The sequence below is a fragment of the Parambassis ranga genome, chromosome 19, assembly GCF_900634625.1.
Source record: "Parambassis ranga chromosome 19, fParRan2.1, whole genome shotgun sequence".
Classification (NCBI taxonomy): Eukaryota; Metazoa; Chordata; class Actinopteri; family Ambassidae; genus Parambassis; species Parambassis ranga.
This window is the reverse complement of record NC_041039.1, coordinates 7,061,163-7,083,626: the sequence shown is the minus strand read 5'-3', so window position 1 is coordinate 7,083,626 and position 22,464 is coordinate 7,061,163. Positions and strand designations below refer to the sequence as shown.

At 43.1% G+C, this 22,464-nt stretch overlaps 1 protein-coding gene across 4 annotated transcripts in view; it reads left to right on the top strand.

Annotated features, from left to right (window-relative positions):
* Positions 1–3,885: 3,885 nt before the first annotated feature.
* Positions 3,886–22,464, top strand: part of nrxn1a (neurexin 1a) — a 47,608-nt gene continuing 29,029 nt past the window's right edge. For 2 of the 4 annotated variants that reach the window (XM_028431077.1, XM_028431075.1), the window contains exons 1-4: positions 3,886–4,630; positions 10,390–10,407; positions 11,055–11,084; positions 21,739–22,040. In XM_028431077.1, coding sequence (XP_028286878.1) covers positions 3,898–4,630; positions 10,390–10,407; positions 11,055–11,084; positions 21,739–22,040 — 1,083 coding nt within the window. In that variant the 5' untranslated portion in view covers positions 3,886–3,897. The remainder of the gene's footprint in view (positions 4,631–10,389; positions 10,408–11,054; positions 11,085–21,738; positions 22,041–22,464) is intronic. The other 2 variants (XM_028431078.1, XM_028431076.1) reach the window with 1 other exon arrangement.

Here is a 22,464-nt window from a genome sequence, read left to right as displayed (position 1 = left end):
AGAGGCCACAAGGGGGACTGCAGTTTTTTCACTTCACTGTCACACTGCATAGGTTGCATTTTTTAGCTCATTGCAAGGCAAAGTTCTCCCATCTGCATCTACCCTTTTCCTCAGCTACTTGGTGGCAAACCCTGATCTGTCCTGAAGGTTTTACATACACTAAATTCACATGGCCACAGGGTGCACTAGGTCAACACAGGTTGTTTTAATATCATTTCAATATGGCATATTTTTCTATGTGAGAACGTGTCAGTTACAGTTTTCTTCTCACATTTATTAATCTCGTTCAGTGATACTTTTATCACATACTTATTAGCCTTTAAAACAAATTTACTTGTAGCTTTTCCATCTATGCAGACAGATCATGTCCGTTTATCAAGGATTTATAGCTTTACTAATCTGCCTCTACAAAATTGTACATGTTACCCTACTCTAAATGTGTGTTCTACCAGAATATTCTGTGGTGTTTTAACTGCGCCAGGAAGACATGGAGGAATGTTATTATTTGATAATGCCACTTGGTCCAAAAGGTCAGCCCAGTATGGGGATGGAGGAGGGTAGAAAAAGGGAGGAGTGAGGGAGGTGGTGGAGTGGCGATTGTGGACAGTCCAATGGGAAACCAGGTGGTGATGTTGAGATAGTTTCCATAGTAACTCCTCCTCCTCCTCCTCATCGTCTCTTCTTCTCTCTTTTCTCACACATAAGAGCACACACGAAAACATGTGAACAACTGCATGCTCAGACCACCCGTCTTTATCTCAGTGCTGGTCCCTGTGGTCAACCCCTTTTGCTTTAATATCTGTTGCTCGAATCAATTCGAGCCTTCATGTTTCAGCTTTGTGGTCATACTGATTCACTGTGGCTCAATCATAAATCTGCCTCTCTAACAGTCGTCTGTCTCGCTGGTGTAAATATATACATAAGCAAATATCTCAAACCACCAGACAGCCATTTGTCGGAACAATGCTCTGCAAACAGATAACAGGAATAAAGATTGTGTGTGTAAATGCATCTGTATATCAGCACTGTAAGTGCTCCATTCATTGCTTCGTTAGAGTGCAGCTCGAATTGGCATCACCATGGAGGTCAGGGATGTTCTTTTGACAGGATGCCCCAGTCTTCAGTTGCCAATTTCGCAGCTCTAGTACAAACCTTTCTCCTTCAGCTCCTGCACCTAGTGACAATGACGGTGTGATAAAACGGTGCTGTAGTAAGGAGTACAGCTGGCCAGTCTGAGACAGATCCAGTGAGAGAAAAAGAGCAGTGGCAGCAGCAGCAGCTGGCCCAGGGACACCAGGGAGAGCACCTTTGAGCAGGATCAACACAGCTGGAGTCTCTCCCTGGGACAAATGGGGATGGGAAAATGATCTTGAATATATACAAACAGTATATGTGGACACTTTGTTGGGATATGCCCGGTTTGCCTGTAGGATGTGATCAGAGTGATGAAGGGCCTATAAAAAGGTTTAAAATTTGGTACTAAGGAGCCCGTATCTAGACCATGCCAAGTAAAGTGTCCTCGTGCCTTCTGACATGTAACGCAGAATATGGCTGTTCAGATGGATTTTGTGTGTGTTCTCTATGCTAGAAGAGATACAGAGGTGTTTCTTTCTGTTTCCTTTTCTCCTCCCTAAAAATTATTTCTTTACATTCGCTCCTGTTGCGCGAGAGAGGTAAAGGCCACCATCGCTGTCACTCACGGGTTTAATCACTCGGATCTACCCCGGGTTCTCGCCTTGTTTTCTGCCTCCGGTAATAGCGTTTGTTTCTCGTGCGAGGCGGAGAGTGCGCGCTGTCCAAGGTGCTGCAGCAGCAGCAGCAGCGCGCGGCCCCGCCCATCCTCTCGAGCTCACCCTCTCTCTACCTCTCTCTTTCTCTCGCGCACGCACACATTCACACTCTTCCTCTCTCTTTGTGACCACGTGACGCTCCCTCTGCCGAGTCTCGCGGAGAGCATCAGACTGCACCTTTTCCTCCTCAGGAGAGCGGAAAGAGAGAGAGAGAGAGAGAGAGAGGGGAGAGAGACACTGAGAGTGAGCGCGAGAGGGGGAAGGAGAGCGTGCGAGAGAGAGAGAGAAAGCGCGAGGCGGAGAGCAGTAGCACCTTGTCGCCTTGGGGCGAGCCTGTGATAGTTTTGTCACTGTCCGGTAGACCGGTTCTCTCTGCCACCAGGCGCGCGGTTGCTCTTTCCTGTCTCGCGAATTCCATATTCTCCTCAAATGGGAAAGAAAATCGATGAGTCGCGCGCGGCACTGTTGCCACGGAACCGCGGGATGTGCGTGAGGTAGGTCAGTTCTAGCTTCATATACCTATTTACTGTGGGGAAAGGGTGGTTGTATTGTTTATAGTTACAGATGAAATATGAATTAAAACAGTCGGTCTGGTAACTGGTAATTAGCCGCCGCGTTACTGGTAAGTTACCGCTAAATGCTATAGGGCTCAGGTGATGTGACTGAACCTCCGGTGTAGTGAAATAGCGGGTGCCTTGAAGAAAAAATGGAGAGGAGGTATGGCCGCAAATCGAGAATCGATATTTCAACCGCATTCATTCACCCTGTCCATCAATAACTGAGATGTCGCTGCTTTGCGCCTTTCAAAAGACTCCGAGAAGAAAGTACGTGTAGCATACACTGTGTGTATGCATTTGCAGCCAGTGTGTGTGTGTGTGTGTGTGTGTGTGTGTGTGAATGTGTTCAGCTGTTAGAAATGAGCTCTGAAGCCGTTAATTCGATAAAGCGAGGCGGTTTGAGTCATCCGCCGCAGCGCGCGGTGCTGCTCACGCTCTTTGTGATGTAGATAAGATATTCAGTGGTGAGGTTGTAAATTTATGTTGAAAAAAATCACCACAAAAGTCTTTGCTTTCAACTGTTTCATGAAGATAGAACGGTGAAACATATGCTTAGTGACGTTAAGGCAGTCGCAGGTATGCCACCTTATAAAAATCTCCTGCGGCATGATGGGAGCTCTACTGTGGAGGTGCTGTTTGTATACGTCTTCGTGTACGTGCGCGCGGGTGCCTGTACTGTAATTGTCGGCATGTAAAAGTAGAAATCTTGTTTTTTGTTGGCGTGTATGTTGATTAAAAAGTCTAAACCTGGGCCTGTTAACTGAACAATGTGATGTCTACGTAAAAAGCACAAGTTAGTTAAAATAACAGCAGGATCATCTTGTGTGTGTGTGTGCGTGTGTGTGTGTTTGTGACCCTGGTTGATTGTGCCGTCTCTGTTCTCTCTGTAGGTCGCTGGAGAGAGTGATGACGCGGCAGTGAGAGACACACATATACCTTACTTGCACACACACATGCACGCACATATTTGCCCACACACACTTTAAGTCTTGCCCTACTAAGAGAGGGAGGAGGGGGAGAAAATACTGCTATGACGGTGTCATTTCTCTCCATTACCAGTGTGTGAGACACACACACACACGCACACACACACTTATACTCGTACTCCGTGGGGAATTGCCTGCATGGGGGATAAGGCCCTATCTAGGGCACAAAGATGGAGTTCACATCCTATTTGTCACATGTCTAACACTCACACAGACATACACAAATACACACACCTGGAATCTCATATGCGAGAAGTGAAGAATGAAAGACTGAATGGAGAGAAGGCATCTTAGAGAAGACACAAACACCACACCACGGCAAAAGATGTCCCAAGCGTGTTAAAAGGACGGAGGGAGCTGCTGTGTAACCCCTTCCCCCACTGGAGCTGTACAGGAGCCCCCCCTCCCAATAAAGTGAAGAAAACAGGGTGTACGGGAGACACAGAGAAAGTGTTTTACAAAGTGCCCTACAGTGGTCACCATGAGCTGTAGGCTAGAGGGAGCAACCCAGCTCTAGCCTCTATCTCCTCCTGTGTGTGTGAGAGTGTGAGAGCGAGTGTGTGTATGAGTGTAATGGCGGTTTGTGTTTGGGCGGCAGCCCCCCTACTCTTCCTGGGGCTGTGCCTGTGCAGTGTGGGGGGCCAGGCCCAAGCAGAGGTCCTGGAGTTTGGAGGAGTCTCCAGCCAGTGGGGGCGGTTCCCAGTGTGGAACGCCTGCTGTGAAAGTGTGCTGAGCTTCAGCCTGCGGACTCACAGCCAGGAAGGCTTGCTGCTCTACCTGGATGATGAGGGTTTCTGCGACTTCCTGGAGCTGCTGCTTCTCCATGGCCACCTTCGCTTGCGCTTCTCTATCTTCTGTGCTGAGCCGGCTGAGCTGCAGTCAGGCGTGGCGGTGAGTGATGGACGATGGCATGCAGTGCGTGTCAAGCGGGACTGGAGGAACACTTCATTAGAAGTAGATGGGCGATTGGAAGGATGGGCAGAAGTGAAGAGTAAGAGAAGAGACATGACGGTATTCAGTCACACCTACATGGGCGGGATAACACCAGATCTCCACTCCTCGCCCCTGCGCCTCACCTCTCCATCAGTGCGGGAACACGCCGCCTTCCGTGGCTGGATCACGGCAGTGAGCATCAACGGCTCGCTGGTGACGCTGGACAGCTCAGAGGGCATCACAGTAACGGCTGGCTGTGGGCCAGACCACCAGTGCCAGAATGGAGGGGTGTGCAGTGTGGTCAACGACCAGGCCGTCTGCGACTGCTCCGACACTGGATACCAAGGCAATGACTGCAGCGAAGGTAAGGCCCAAAACCATGCTGACTCATCATATGCATTTCATCCATACACACAACTTGGTACACACCCACACTTTAAATCTTGCCACACACAAGCCTAACAAACATATACATTTAATTTTCATTCATGCCTGCACAACCACTTTCAGTTGGTGTGTATGGACTAGCAGCATTCACAAACAGTACAAAACATGCATACTGATTTTATATTGATTTATCATGCTTGCCAAAGACTCTTAGTTTAGTACAGTCCTACAGAATCCAGAGGTGGGGCTACACCAGAAAAATGAAATCAGTAAAGCTGGAGATAAGAGCTTCAGAACAGCTGATATGCTGCATTCAGACTGAAATTTCTTAAACTGACTGAGATCTAGCTTAACCTGGCTGGCAAGAGGCTCTGTTGGTGTATTTGGCAAAACGCAATAACCCTTATAGATCCATTATGGACGTGGTTTGTTGGCTCCTGTTGAGAGACTTTAATTGGAACTGGGCTGAGAGGCTGGAAATCAGTGGTTGTTACATGCCTGACACCTGGCTGCCTGTGTTAAATAGATTTCCATTGATTCTAGTCAGCCTTCGGAGGTTCCATGCATGGGAGGAAGAAATGATGTGTGCACAATCCATCACCTGCCATTAATTTGAACAGTGTGTAGCCTGTTAAGATGTCTATGTGTGTCTGTGTGAACATGTATAGTATGCATTTTCGTGTCAGTCCTTAAACATAAAAAAGAAATAGTGTCCTGTTAGTAGCAGATGGTAAATATAAAGAAAGAGGCACTAGAAGCAGTTACATTGGACTTGACAAAAGAAACAATTTTTCTTAGGTGATTTAATATTTAACCCTATATACCTCTCCTTTATAGGGTAGGCGATTTTGAAAACTCAGTGAGAGTCAGCCAGATTTTGAAAGTAAACACACACCCCTTTCTCTCGGAACTCACCCCGAAGCCACGCCTCCCAACCAGTCTGTGACTTCGGCCATCATGCACGTACCTCTCTGGTGCACGCAGAGCAGGAAGAGAGCAGTCAACTAGCCAATAGTCCGTGCAGGTGCGCCTCATAGGATTGGCTGATGTTTTTAGCATTTTATAGCTTCCACAGATGATTAATGTTCTTCGTTTTAAAGCAAAACTGCCAAACTAATCGGTTGCTATCGGATTGTAAAGAGAAGTTACACTAATTTATCAAAAAGTGCATCAGAATGAAATATCCTACCCTACCTTTAATACTGCTAAACAAGTTTTGTGAGTACAAGTGCCAACACACAGGGTAGTATAATGACGCATTTACAACAAAGAGATGCCTAATAAACCGAGTTACCTTTTTTAAGCTGGATCCATACTCCACGAGAACAGAGAACTCCCTTCCCCCTGCCGACGTTACGCCCCCAAATGACGTAATTTTCTCTCTCGGACCACCCGTTGTGCAGCGCTCTCGGACACATGGCCCGGGCAGAACTTTTTCTCCCAAGGCTGTGCGTCAGCCATGCTGTTGGTCAGAATTTATTGTGGGCGTGATGAATGTGGTGAAGCGCAAGAGCTTCTTCAGATGCAGAACACACAGACAGAAGGAGGAAGTACAGCGACAATGGACAGTTTAGATGAGCAGCCGGCAAACAGCTCCTGGAAAGAGAAACACGGCGCACAGAGCAGAGTGTCTGTCCAAAAGGTGGCGATAAAAACTAATCCCAGTATTGATCACGGCGTTACAGTGGCTGGACGCACATTAAACACCGGGAGACGGGATGTATTATTGCAGACAGTCATCCACACGTTCACAGAATTAAACTCACACAGACCAGAGGTCTGCTACAGTCAGCTACACTGATCTTCTATCTATTGTCATGCAACCACGACTGTGCTCACAATTTGCAATACAACTGCATTGTAAACCTTTTGTGTGTGACGTGTGCTGCGTGGGAGGGCCGTATGAGGAGTTCTGCACACACACGTCTCATGGAGTATGGTACCTCCGTGCCGAAACAAACTTTTTTTTTTACTCTTACCACCCGTGGAGCGAGTTCTCTGTTCTCTGTTCTCATGGAGTATGTAACAGCCTTTAGCCCCCCACCAAGTCATGCCTGTTGTCAGCTTTTCTTCAGTTCATTCAGAGCCAGTCGGTATTCTTAATCAATAGCTCTACAAAGTACTGTATTTTTGTTGTTATCCACTAAAGTTACCTTTCAGCTTTGTCCTATCGATTGTTTTTTTAATGGCACAAACGCATCTGCCAAAAAAAAAGTGTGGCCAACACTTCACACCAACCTGACCTTCCACCCCTCCCAGCACCACTGTCAGCATCACACTTCCCCTTTAGCTGCCTACCACAATCACACCTAAGCATTTAGTGGACAGTGGAATGGACCTAGGTTACCATGGAGACATGACTAATAGGGAGACCTCATGCCAGGAGTGTTTCTTCATCCTTGCAAACCCTCTCCTCCCCTGCCCCTGACACTCATCTTTACCTGCAGCTTTTGCTTAGCTTTTAGTGACTTCAGGCATCATGCTGCACACAGATCTACTGTATCCACATGCTTGTGGTGGTGTGTGTATGTGTGTGTTTGTTTAAATGAAGAACGCATCTACTCAAGGCAATAATAAGTAATTTAGCAAGCAGGTGTGAAAGGTATTTGTTCACCAGTGCTGAAATAATTAGTCCACTGAGAGAGAAATAATGAGCTGCAACACTCAGTCAGTTAATCGATTAGTTGATGGAAATAAATTAGCAACAATTTGTGAGCAGAAATGCTAATAACTTGCTGTTACAGGTTCTGAAATGTGAGTGATTCATTTCATAGCCCTATAAAATGGTAACTTTAGACTGTTTTAGATATGGTCTTGGAGTATTTTTCTATTTAGTAGTTTTTAGATTGAGCATTAGCCAGCTTGGAAAATTTTCTTTTCTTTTATATATATGTATGATTTAAAATTGAATATCTTTGGCAAAAAAAAAAGTCAAATGATGACTTCACCTTGTTCTCTGGTCAACAGTGACAGACATCTTTCAGCAGGTTTGGGATATTTTATTAAAAAAAAGTCTGATCAATAATAAAATAGTCATAGTGCTAGCAGCTGCATGTGGGGGTGACTGCACGTTTAGGAAGTGACAGGTGAAGCTATCATCAGCAGAAACTAAGTGCTGCACTGAGAATTACGTGTAATCACAGCCAGTCCAATCCAGTCTGCTGTATTGTTGCTGGTTGGGGCAAACTCAGAGTCACATACAGCAGTCACAAACACACATGCGTGGATACATGTAACACCAAAAAAACCCAAAATTATTTTCTATATGTTAATAATGTGATCTAAACAAAAAAAGGTGGAAGTTAACAGTGTTTTTAAAAATAAGTATGAATGGACATCCTAAATTAAAAATCCTGATGAATTTTGGGGGAGTGCAGGCTATACGTGTGTCCTTTGGAACTGGCAGTTGGGGTCCATGGTCTAAACAGTGCATGCTCAGTCAGTTTAATATTAGGATAGAGAAAACGACTAATCAAGCTAATACATTCAGCACCATTTTCTGTAAAATAAAAAAATAATTAGTAAATGACTTTATTTGGGCAACTGTCAACAATATGTTTTAATGGTTACATTGGCTTCAATGACACAATGTCAGTTGTTTCATGTTGTATAATTTGTATCCAAAATGAGATTCCAAATTAATACAGTTATTGTCAGTTGTCATTTTATTAAATCAAAGTCTGGATTTTTACAGGCTTTTAAGGATGATTGTTGAGATGATGTTAAAAACTGAGACAAGTGGCTAGATAAGTGGAGATTAATGGCTGGTTTGGAAATGATAATTCATGTCTTGCTGTCAGTTACTCACTGGTGTTTAACATGTGGACATAAACCAGTGGATATTCAGAGCTAGTTAACAAAAACAGAAACCTAGGAGTAGATTATTAGCTTATCTTCTCGGATTCATGTTGTTCAATCTTAGTAAATAGTGCAAAGCGGTCTAAGGGGGACTGAGGAATGTCTGGACCTAGGCACTGTTCACTTTTGGTCTGACAAGATGCTGTCTCAATACCTCCAACCACAGGATCTGCAGGCTGAGCTAATACCCAGGCATCAGTATCAGAGTACCAACGCATATATCTCAAAAGAAATCTCATTTCAGGTATACTGATGCACTGCAGAAGAAAAAGAGTGAAATGAAGTAGAAGGCAATGAAAGCTGGAAATAAAGGCACAGGTTAAAGTAAAAAACTTGCATTAATCTAAGCTTGATTCTGTGTTGTAAAACTACTGATTTGTCTTTAAATACCAGGATGATTATTTGCAAGAACAAGGGTTCATGATGTGTAGTTGTTTTGTAAGGCAGGCAGTCAAGTTTATCGCTTATAGTACCTTGAACATTTCTTGTGTTATTTTGAACCCAGCAACCTCGCTGTAGCTGCACAATAAAGCTTTGAGATAAAATTATAACCCTCTGAAAATTAGAAAAAAAATCTGTTATGAATCTTTAATACAGAATGAATCTGCTCTGCTAGAGAAAAAAAGATTCTTGGCGCCGTGTCTGAAGCCTGATATAAGCAATTTGACTGTGGCAGTGTGAGTTTCCGCATACGTTTACAATTACACAATATCTTCAAGGCTCCCTAATGATTCACTTTTTATTCCTGCTCATATGTTTTGCAGATTTGTTTCAAGCTTAAAATCATTTGCAATGCAATATGATGTTGTTATTTGGTGCCGGCATCCTATTCATCCCCTGAAAGACTGCAGTATATTACATGTTTCACACCATCATGAGAAAGTACTATTTATGATGGTTTTGTTCCCAAGCAGAAACATAATTATTTGAGAGTATAGATGTAGCAAGTGTAGACAGTTGAGCAGGGCTGTGTATTACTGTAATTACTGTCTAAGCTATTTTGCCCTCCAGTGAAGGCAGAGTGAACCTGGCTTGTTAGGCCTGGCCTGGCTTGCATTGTCCTTGAGGGCAAACTGCTGTTAGCATGCTAATGGCTCCACCTGTTTCTGCCATGATACTAGCACAAGGGCAGAGGCAAGGAAGCACTCAGATGAGCTCAAAATATAAACACACGCACACACATGCACACACAAAACCAAACATCCATAACCACGCACACACACAATCTGTCCAGTATTGACCCATGCATGCTCCTTGTCTTCCTGCACTGCTAATCCATCCCTACATGTTTACCCTGCTATTGCACATCATTATAACTGCCATAGCTAGTGTGCGTTTGAATGTTTGTGACAGACAGACACAGTGTGAGAGAGGTTTGCAAGGGTCAGTGTGTATGTGTGGATGAGTGTGGTGCATGATATTTGTTGGGGGCTCTGGGGAGAGGAAGCAGCTACAAGGTAAGTTCTGGGGTAAACGGCTCTTGAATCCAAACCTACAGGTAGGAATGTATATATATACCCCCACTCCCCACATCCTTTCCTGTCCACCCCCCCCTCCCCCTTCTCCCCTCCTCCACCCTCAGTACCTCCAAGTGTGGGTGGGCGTGTAGGTGATGTGAATTTGTACACACATTGGAGAGAGATTTATTTATCTATATATATGTGTATGTATATTAGACAGACCTCACTTTTGGCTACCAGTGTAGCATGGTATCCAGTGTGTGACGTTTGGCGTGGACTTTGCATGTGTGTGTTGCCACGATAACCCTGGACGGGTGTGCATGTACAGTAAGTAGCCATGGTAACCCCAAGGGCTGAGCATGCATGTTAATGAATGTCTGTCTCTCTCTCTTCTCGCCTGGCCGCGACACCCTCCCAGAGCACAGCTACACTCCAGGTAGGTTGCACTGTCTATCTGTCTATCGAATCTATTTCTCAATCTGTATTTCAGTTTCACACCTTTCTTTCCTTCTTCATCTGATTACTTCTATTGATCTATTTATTCCTATATACTCATTTACTTTTTACTGTTTTCACCACCCATCTTCTATCTTTAACATTTTTTCAGTTTTATCCTTTATTCTGTGTCCTCCTTTCTGGCCTCCTTTGTGGTAAATACAGTAGTACTAAGTAGCCAGGGTTCAAGGTAACCAGCAAACATGTAAATACTGTAGGTGTCGGTCTTTTGTGGGTATGTTGGGGTTGGTTGCTGACATCTGGTAAGTACTACATCCCATGTGCAATCATCTGAAGTGCCTCAAGGTTATATAGACACAGACATACAAGTACTGTACTGTACAATTTAGGTCATGGCTGTGTGCTGGAAACGTCTGTGTGCATACCTGTTTGTACATAGGATCGCCGTTTAGCATTAGTAAGTGTCTTCAGAGAAAGGTTTTTGTATAATTTAGATGACTTACACCAACACAGTGAACTTTAGCTCCCACAAACATAGCTAACGCCTGTTAACTCATATTATCTTACACACACACTTCACGCCCCATGATCCTTGCTGTGCTGACTGTGCTCTTGTCTTCCTTTAAGGTCTGGCTCACCTGATGATTGGCGACCAAGGTATGGCCTCCTTATACCTCACTTCCTGTTGTCCTCTGCTATACCATCATCCTTTATACCTTCTCCCCACACACACTCCTTGTGTCCCCCCTCTCCCCTCTCCTCCACCTCATCACCACCTGGGGCGGAAGGAAGTTGTCTCTCTAGGCACTGAACTAAGGTCAGTTTTTTCTGTAACGGAGGTTTAAAAAAATAGTCAGTTTTATTTTTTAACTGATTTATAGTGGCGGAATTAAATAATAAGAGTATTTAGGTTTGATTTTTTGAAGATGGACCTGAGAGCAACTTCTGCTAATATACATTGCTCATGGCTGCTGATGTGGGAGGGAGGGTGTTAGATGGCTGCTGCTTGACAGTGCTTGGCTCTGGGTCATGGAAAAGGCCAACGACTGACACCATGGAGGGTTTGATTTGGTTTTTACTCTTCCACATCATTTCATTTTCTCTCATCTGTATGTAAGAGTTTGATTGAGTGGTCTGTCATGTGTATGTTTGTGCACGTGTCTACATATGTGGGCATGGGTTTAAATCAATGATTGTGGCAGTTTTCTCTCATCCACACTTGTCCATGGCTTTTTCATTGGCTTCCAGCATGTCTCGCTCTGCTGTCCCTGGTGCTCACATGGGCTCCCTTTTATATGTAGGTGGGCGCATGTGATTCTAAAATATTCCTGAGCTGTGAAAGCAATGCTGTTATACCTTTAATCTAACCCCCAAGTTGTGCATTGTTTTTTTAAAGCCCTAAAAAACAAGTGCCACTGGTTTAAAAAAAACTGTCCACACTCTAACTAAATCTCATAGTGCCACCTCTCTCTTCTTGCCCTCTTTCTTTTCCTTTGTTCCTGGAACACCATCCTGTGTGGTTTTAGGAAAGCTCAGAGGTACCCCACTGAATTTTCTATGTGTATGGCTAATGGGTTGGTTTGGGTGGTTTTAATATTGACAGGTTCTTGTATGTACGGTAACATAGCCCTTTAGAGGTGTTCAAATTTCTACTCGTGAGTTTGGAAAAATATTGTTCAGGTAACCTGTTGCATGTCGGTCTGAGCGAGCTGAGTTTAAGCATGCATGCATATGCGTGAGTAAATAGATGCTCCCAGCCTACTGTGAAAAAACTGAAAGGTAGGTGTTGCCCGATCGGTCGGCTCTGCATGACGCTGATGAATACACTGATTGGCCCACATGAAGACAGGCCCTACTGTGACAGGCTGATCTTTGTCTATTGTGCTCTTTGATTGGATGAGAGAAGACATGATGACGGCTGTCTCCCATTGTGCAGGGCTGCCATGTTTTTGGCATATTTAATGAAATGTTCATCCAAGCTGGTGGATAGAAATATCTTGAAGAGCACAAATGATGTCTCTAGCCATCTATCATGTGAGACATCTTTATTATGACAAGTATATTTCTATCTAAGCATTTTTTTCTTTGTATGTGATTTTGTTTTGATCACTAAATGAACTCCCCCTTGCTATGAATCATCCAGGTGGCAGTGAAAACTTAATTGCTTCATCTGGCTTATGCTCAGCATTTTAAATCAGCTACTTAAGGGGCAACATGTATTAACATATGTTTCTAGCATTATTACACAATGTATTCAGTGTATTTTATATAGTGGATGCTCTCACTATTACAGATGTTTGGATTGTGATAGGCTGAAAGTAGAACCAGTTCTTTTATTGTTATTTCTTTTAAACCTTTGAAGTCTCTTTCAGAAACTGTACATATGAAAAAGCTGTGTGTGTGTGTATTTGTCTGTGTGTGTGGGTGTGTGTTATTGCTCTGCATACTGAGATGTAAAGGCTGTCAAATGGTGCAGACGAAGCCTAGCTTAGGTTAGCTCAGCGTAAAGAGGCTTTTTGAGGAGCCTGCAAAGCTGAAATGAGTTTCTTTGAGGGGGCGGATTGGGTGCGGGGAGGGGTGTCTTAGAAAGATATATAGTGTGTGTGTGTGTGTCTGTGTGTGTGTGTGTGTGTGTGGACTGAAGAAATTGAGAAAAAAAGACTGTGCCTGTGAGAGAAGAGCTAAAGGAATGAATGATAGAGGGAGCAGAGGGAAAGAGGAAGCGAGGGAGAGATAAAGTGAGTCGTCTTCTCTTCTGTGATGTAGAGCAACTGCCTGTATCTGCAAAGGGACAGCGGTGCTCCTGTCTGCCCTCCCAGCCCAGTCATTCTACGAGGTACATCAGTCCTGATGGGGAGTCCTGGACCTTTTCCCCTCCTCCATAAAACACAGTTATCATTCTCCCTGGAAATGATACCCACAGATCACTAATCACTTTGAGTGGGTGAAAATGCACGAATTGTGGAGGAAAAAAAGAAAAGACAGAGCCAAATTGGATTTTCATAAGTATCAAGCAGCAAAAGGAAGAGGGGGAAATGGATTTTTTTCAAAAGTATTGAGCAGCAATAATCTGGATGGAAAATGTGCTTAAAGCCAAGTAGCAGATTTTGCCCTTTTCTCTTCACTCTGTCTGGCCAAGAAAAGACTGTGAAGGGTTCTGGGTGAATGAGTGATTGTAGATTCTGAATAGGATTGAGGAGTGGTTCTTGGACGTAATTGGCGGCTTTGCTTGTTTGTGATATTTATATGTTGTTTTAGCTCTGAGGCACTTAATAATGGTTGTTTGTCAGCATGTCCAAGGGCTCTCGATATCAATCCGATCTATGCATAAAAGAGACAAGTGGTCAGCTTTGCTTGAAGTGACCTTTAAAGACGCGCGTACGTGAACGGACGGACAAACAGACACACACACACACTCACAAAATAACCTTTAGAGAGTGCCCGCTGAGTAGGTGAGTGAGTGTGCGTTCGGTGTAAATATGCATGAGTAAGGCTGCCTGCACATATTCTTCACGGTCAGTGGATGAAGGCAGGAGAGAGTGCGGTGTGTTTGTATGCTATATGTGTGTGTGTTCAGGGGAGGTGGATTGTGAGTCATCACTTGTGACTCATAAAGCGTCGGCAATCAAAGTGGCTCATTTTAACACATTGTCTTATGGTGAAAACACACAGATGGACGCACATCACACAAACACACACACACACACACACACATGTTTAGTGTCGTACTCTTAGAATTTAAATTCTCTCTTTAGCTTTTATCCCTCCAACATCTCCCCCCTTTTGTTTTCTACTGGATGTACACATGCTTGCGCTTTGCTCACACACTAACACACATGCATATGAAAGCACAGCGGATGAGCTCCATGCTGACTCGACCATATGTGGGGTTGGGAGCGGTAGCAGACGCCAAGACAAGAGGAACTAGTCAGTACCAGTAAAGTACAGCATGTCTCCTACCTCTTACTCATCATCATCTAATAGGCCTAATAATAAATCACACACAGGCTGATTACATTTTTTAATAAACTTCAAGCCCACTGAAACTAAATTAAAAACATCTTTCTGTTTAATTATGCTTGCACTATAATTTCTCATCCTGCTCTTATGTCAGTGTTGTTTTACGTTAGGTAAGATTTAATGCTGTAAATAAAAATGATGTAAGTCAGCATAAAGCAGAACGTATCTCTTAACTGATTATTCTCAGTCAATCTACAAATTATTTTTTTGATCAGATTATATTTTATCTGTTAAATATGAAAAAAATATGTGTTGTTTTGTATAGTCAAAAATCCAAATTCTTTTTCCCTTCATGAATGACAAAGAACAGCACAAGAACTTGAACAAATAATCAATAGGGTTATAGAACATTGAATTGAATTGCAGTGATCATTTTAAGTAAAGAAATATACATTGTATATAATCTCACATCAATCTGGTTGACATTGAAGCATAACATGTGGCACTATTACACATCAACACTCGCATCACTGTACTTGGTTGACTGTCCAACATAGCAAGTGGTACAATTGCATTTTAAAAGTTGCTTTTGTACAGTTACACGCACTCTCTACCACCTGCTCTTATATTTTGAGTTAAAGATAAAACCTTCTAACTTTCATGCCTACTAGTAAACCCTGCACAGTTTTTTTTTGCACTTTGTTGTCAACAAAAGCTATATGTCAGATGCACGTCAGCCACCATTGCAGCCACAATGCTTACATAATTCAGCAAGACGGGCAAGTGAGCAGCGAGGTGAGAGAGAGACGCTTGGTGTTAAGAGGCAAGTGTCTGGTGATTGGCTGCCTGCCTCACTGACTGGCATGAAGTTGGCTCCTGATGGTCATATCTTGAGTTGTGAGAAAAATGTGGCCATCAGCTGTGGTAAAGCAATTGCAGCAAAGTTTTATTGTAGAATGTAAGATTTTCCTAGATTTACCCTCTCAGCTAATGGTGCTAATTCTGCCTCTACAGTACTGTAGTACAACACTCATTAATTCTTAACACCCATGCAGTTCTTGTAATGAAAGTCACAGTGCCACATACAGAGCTCTGCCCCCACATTATCAGGGAGATGAACAGTTACCGAATACAATATGAGAAATGTGCAACAATCCCACTGGTAAATGTGTACTTTTACTGGTAATTGTATGCAATTACCATCCTGTTAGCAAGTGTACACATTAACATTTTTGAACATTCACTGCAATGCTAATAGGGAACACAGAAAACCAATGCAGCCTGTAATCGCCTAAAAATAAAGACATCAAACGGACTCACCATTTACAGAGGATGAAGGGGAAAGATAGAGTGGAAGAGGCTGGCTGCAAGTGTGTAAGGGAGGGTGGGAGGAGGGGTGGGCGTGACGGGGTAAAGCAGTGTAGAAAAGTGATGGTGAGGAAAGATAGGAGCACATTCAGAAAGTGGGAAAAGAGAGGTGGAAAGAGAAGGTCGGCGACGCACTGGGAGACAGGAAGGGAGATAAGACTGCAGCGTTTCTCAGCAGGAGCACCACATGTCTCCTTGGGCTCCCCGACTTGATACAGTCGCACATCAGCCAGGATGGTATTCATCAGTGATGCATATGCTTTATCCGGCACACACAAACACACACATCATTTTTTAGAAAGGAATACTCTACTTGGTGCTTCAATTGTTTCCTACCTGCTCTAGCAGTTTCTATTGTGTCTTGGCGGGTGCTGAGTGTAGCGGCCCAATTGGCGATTCACTCCAGTACCCCATCTGGCATTTGAAGTTAATTTCTTTGCTGTTTGCCAAAACAAGAACAAACACTTGAACAATATTACACACACACACACACACACACACACACACTCATTTACTCATGGCCTGGCATACAGAAATAGCCATGTTATTCATTAAAAACCCATTATATTACCTTTATGTAAAGATGTCTTTATATCCTAACAACTTGCTGTAAGAGGGGTTTATTAGGTGTGTGTGGGTGACATTGCATTGTGTGTGTTTCTTCCTTTTTTTACAGTGTGCATTCTTTTTCAGCTGTGCATATGTGCTGTGATGTATGTATGCATGTTTGTGTGTGTGTGTGTGTGTGTGTGTGTCTAAAAGGGATGAAACTGACTCTGATCTTATCCAGCTTAAGACAAATACACTGTTCTGCCTGAAGACATTGTCATGGAAACAAGCTGGTTTCCCTGGGTACCAGAGAGAAGGCCAAATTCGAGTGACAAACAGACAGAAAGAGAGAGAGAGAGAGAGAGAGAGAGAGATGAGCACAGATAAAAGGAACAAAAAGGGACAAGAAATGGAAGAATGAACATAATGACAGGAAGTGTGCTGTGCAGTGTTTTGCCTTAAAGAAATCCAAAAGGATTGATAATATAAGGTATTATTTAGGTATGCTCTCTTTGTGTCTCAAAAATTAAATAACTACTATAAATTTTATACAATTTGTCAAGTAAAAGTGATCCTTTGTTCCTGCATGTTTAATATGTTTGATGGACATTTTAATTATACAGATAATTCCTTTTCAGTGCAGATTGTGTGTTTAATATTTATCAAATTGTCAGTTAAAGCTGCAGCAAACAATTTGTTGATGGGGATTCAAGTAATTAAAAGAAACTAACCAAGGGTTATGGCCTCTCAAAAGTTTGAATTTGCTCTCTTCATATGAAGTTAAGAAACATAAAGACAACTTTTCAAACTTCACACTGATATTTGACATTTAATGAAATGTCACTTATTCTTTAGTAAGTGAAAGCACAAACAGACTGGAAAAAATATAAAAGGGCTGTAGTAAAGAGTGAGAATGGACACCTATTTCCAATTCTTTACAATCAGTTGAATAATGAAGTTATTATTGTTGTTAGCTATAAATCACCTGAGATACAAAGGGACATAAAACACTATATACACTAAAATACAGAAAGGCAAATGACAAACATCCCACACTACAACACATACTCAGTTCAAGTGGATAAAACTCTTCTGTACTAGTCTTCACTTCAAACAGTATATCTCATATTGAGAGTGAATGCCTTCAATTTAACAACAGAAATAAGAGATCAACAACCTAGACAACCAATCTGTCACTTGTGTCCTGACAGTAATATCCTCCTCTACAGTATTGCTCCCTTGGCTGCGATGTGATAGTCCAATCGGTTCCAAAGCCAGATGCTGTATATCACTGAATAGAGATGGAAATGGCAGTCATAGCCTTTAGTGACTGTGTGAAATTCCTCACTTTAACTTAATATAAGGAACTATGCATATGTTAGCATACATTTACATGCAATTCCAGTTCTGGTCATCTATCTGTATACTGTACAAGAGCATAGTTAATCCACCTGTCTGTTATTAAGAAGGGATGCCTTCATGCAGGATGTTTAGGCTCTGTGTGTGTATGTGTGTGTGTGGGGACAGTCTGAGAGGAGGTGATAGCAGAACTGCATGGTGGGCTAAAAACGAAGTGCAGGGGAATTGCAGTGTGCTATCTTCAGAATGACAGGGCTGCCATGATTGAGGTTTGCTACACTAGGATTTAGATACACCAGCATTTTTCTCCCTTTCTCTAGCAACCTATCCCTCGTTCCCTGCCACTCCCTTCCCTTGTCTCATCTTCCCATCCTTGCACCTCGTCCTCTCTTCCTTTTTTTGTTCCTCGTCTCAGTGAGTTTCACCATCTCCTCTTTTTTATTTCTTCCCTTTTCAAATTCACCCTATGCATCTTGTGCCTTCTCTCCTCCACCTTGCTTCTTTCCACCCTGCTCCCTCTATCAGGTGCTGTATAATGTAGGCTCCCCTGATGTGCTCCCAGCCTCCATCCGCCATTTTGATTCAGTACAGCTGTCCATGATAATGTACTGTTCACTCAATCACTCTTTCTCTCTCTCTCTCCCTCTCTCGCCCTCCTTCTCCATCTCTCTTCCTGTCTCTCTCTCTCTTTTTCTGGAACACACATGCACATTCGTATTTGCTGGAGCCCCTGTAACACAGGGTTGCCATGGAAATTACAAATTAGTGTGTGAAATGTTGAGAAGGGGACCCACACGAAAAGACAAAGCCACAAACAACACACATGATCACCATATCCACACAAACACACATAAAAAACAAGTGATGTGTGTTTGATCATCGTAGGGGTGGTACAGTTGCAGCTGGCCCCTAAAGCAGCAACCATCAGATCACTCTTTTTCTCTCTCTCACTCTCAGTATCTATTCAGTGTCTATCCATCTTTCCCAGTGCATCCCCACAGACTCCTTTATTCCTGCTTTATTCATTAGAGGAGTAGTTTAATGATAGCCCTTAAGGTCTAATGCCAATCACCTTCCATCTTTACATTTCTGCCTATTCCCAACGCTCCTACAGTATAGCCTTTATTTGTTACTTCAGCTCTGTTGTAATTTTTTGTCCTTGTAAAATCTTCAGGTAATTCCTTTGACAGTTTCCTCCTTCCCCTCTTTTTTAATCTTCATCTTGTTTGCTTTTCTTTGTTATTAAACACATATCCTGTGTGAGATTTTAGTTTTCAATGCAAAGCGAGAGGCAGGTTCCAAGGCTGCAGTTCTAACTAACTTCCGCAAATGTTAAAATGCCCAAACTTATAGGTCTTTGTAATTAGACAAATAGTTCTGGATCCACTACTTAGGCATAACCTCTGCAATGTAAATAATTCATTTTGTATATAAAATGATATGATCACAGTGAGCTTCGAAACCAACTTGAAAACTTGATATATGCCAATGGCTACATAAAACCCCAAATTGTAGAAGCTTAAAGCTAGAAAAAAATACAACATTACAGAATTAGAAGGAAGCTCACTCTGAGCGTTTCTCTCCTGCATTTATTCGATTTAATCAGGTTGTGTTGTTAAGATCGGGCTTTGTTTGGTAAGAGAGAGACCTCAAGGCAAAGATCTCACACCATGCCATCTCAGTTAAACACATAACAGAAAAGATTACTACTTATAAAATAAAATCAATAAAATTATACTGTGTCAAATTCTCTTAATAAGTATTTAAGGAGGACTTTCTTTGCCTTCTGCTCACTCTCTTTGATGGACAGTGCTTTCCGCAGGATGAAGTGTGACATGTGGTGTGTATGTCAGTGTCTGTCTCACTGTTTACTCTGAGCTAATACTGACTCACTCCATTAATCTGAGCTACAACAGATCCACTCCAACCTGCTCACTTGAGAGTATATGTGTTTCTGTGCAGCGTTGATGCTTGTCACATGGCCTTCTTTGTGTCCGTGTCACCCAATGTGCATTTTCTTGTCTGATTTGAGTGTGTGTTTGTGTGTTGCTGATGTGCGTGTGATGTAATAGAACAAGGAGTGAGTGTTTGTGGGCCACAGCTTCCAGATCGATACAGAGATGCTTTATGTGCTCCTGTCTGGTCTAATGACGTGTCTGTAAATTAGCAACAGAATGGTGGAGCACCACACTGAAACCTAATGGCACCTCTGTAAATTACCGCCAGAATGCTGCTGGACGGCTGTGTGTGTTCTCATTGTGAATAACTTGCCCCCCTCCCTCACTCCCCTCCTCACTCCTCCACCTCATCTACATTTGTCTGCCCGTGTGTGTCATTGAGTATGTTAACATTTTGTGGCTGTTCTGTCTGTGTATGTGTGTGTTTATGTGTGTGTGTCTCCCTCCTCCTCGCTCCTCTCAGTAAAGTCTAGCCCGAGGCCCTGAGTTGGTAATAGCTTTTCTGACAGCAATACACCAATATTTACAGAGACCAGCACCCACCCACACCCAGCACATTTCATGCACACATAAAAAGCATATAGTGTGTCCGTGCACAAAGTCGCTCTTTTTTTCCCTCTCTTTCTTTTTGAAGCACACACATACACACTCTTAATTAACATTTTGTGAGGGAAGGAATCACACACTAGTGGGAACTCACACACGCTGGCAAACAATGTGTTGTTTCTCACTCATATATTGCATTCACACTTTGGATTTTTTTTCATGCAACAAAAGACACTTTGCAACAATCGGTCTTTGAATTGTGATATAAATTTATTGTTCACTCTGTGTGTTATATTCACCTGTGTGCGGCTGATACCATTTTAACTCTCCTCTTCTGTCTCTCACCACTGTAATAACCTATTACACCTTAGTATATTTTTAATGTGTATTCCCCCCATCCTCCTCATGCTCTCCTCTCCAGCGTTGCCTCACCAAGTTGTTCCAGCTACACCTAGTGTGTGCGTCAATCCCCCACCTCACAATTGTGAACTACAAGATGGTGGTTATGTGCCAGAGGCTCCACGGAGCAGAGAAAAAAGAGGCCAGCGTGATGTGCAGAGAGGAACAGTGGCATGAGGCCAGGAGGGAGGTGTTAGAGATGTAGGGATGGTGGCGAGGAGAACGCTAGAGAGGATGCAGAGGAAGGTTGATGGGGGATGGGTGTGAAGGAGACAGATAATGTCGCCCCTGCTTGTCTATGCCAGCGCAGTAGTATGATCCTTTCTGCTCGCAGATGTGTGTGTAGGTGTGCATATTTGCTCCTCTGCTGGCTTGCGTATATGGTTGTGTGAGAGAGCAGATAAGTGAGTGTGAGCTTAAGGATGATGGATTGCAAAACCTTGGTCTAGTGTCCTTGGGGGTCACCAAGGGTGTGCAAGGTAAGTTGCTATTGGCTGTTTGCCTGTTACTCTGAATTCTAATTGGCTACTCCTGCCTGCTTTGGCTGCCATGATGTTTGCAGGCTGCTGTTCTCCATCTTCATCATCAGTTTCCTCAAAACCCTTCTAACCTTTTCTGCACATACACACACACACACACTCTGGCATTTAATGAACGCCATCAAATGAGCCATGTTGTCAAACAAGACCACCTCACTTCAGACTGCCAGCACAGCTGTTCTCTCAAAAGAGAGGATGGCAGGTTTCATAACAAGTTTGGAATGCTACAGACTCACGACTGTCTCTGTCGCATCCACGCTGTTTAATCTCTAACCCACATGACTGATCAAAGCTTGTTTACACACCGCTCCATGGTACGATTAGAGGTATGGAAGGAAGTGTTTCTTCCAAGTGCTGGCATCAGTGAGGCTTTGCTTGACAACAACATTTTCAGCATCTTAAACAATGTGTTTTGTACTGCGCATCCGAATCAAATTTACCCAGGCCCAGCTGAGCTTTGTTTTACTCCGCTGGCTCCACTGAACACCCACCCATTTCATCACCTCTGAACATTTTGTAAAGACCAGTGTGGGAAGAAGCAGCATAGCTTGAATATTGTTCTAATCATTTTAACAATGTTCAAGAGCAGTCTAACACTTTCTTACTCTTCTCTCTTCCACCTCTCCTTGCCAGCCCGTGAGGAGTATGTCGCAACCTTCAAGGGCTCCGAGTACTTCTGCTACGACTTGTCGCCCAACCCTATCCAGTCTAGTAGTGATGAAATCACGCTCTCCTTCAAGACACTGCAGCGCAATGGCTTGATGCTGCACACCGGCAAGTCAGCTGACTACGTCAACCTGGCACTGAAGAATGGTGCTGTATCGCTTGTCATCAACCTCGGCTCTGGGGCTTTTGAGGCCCTGGTGGAGCCCGTCAACGGCAAGTTCAACGACAACGCCTGGCACGACGTCAAGGTCACCCGCAACCTGAGACAGGTAACCAGACAGTAGGAGTTGGAGGACTGAGCAGCCCAAGCACAGAGGAGAGGAAACACAGAATTGGTTATGATATTTGACACAACGGTGGGAAAAAGGCAGCAAGAGTATAAAAGGAATGGAATGGAAGTTTTACTTATTAGCAATTAAAGGAAAAGTTTGACTGCTATAATAATTAAGCAAAATTTGCCGTATATAGTTATTTGGGTTAAGAGATACAAGAGGGAAAATTGTGTGTTGAATTTGCTTTTTCGTGAAATAATTATCAGATTTAATCAAATGACAATGTTTATTAGTTCCAGCATTTAATTTTGATTCCTTGTGAAATAGTTTCAGTGTGTGTCTGACTGCTATGACTGCTGCAGATGCTCCAGGATAAGTGGCAGCTGAAAAAGACTTTAGTCCACAGCAAGAAACTAATCAA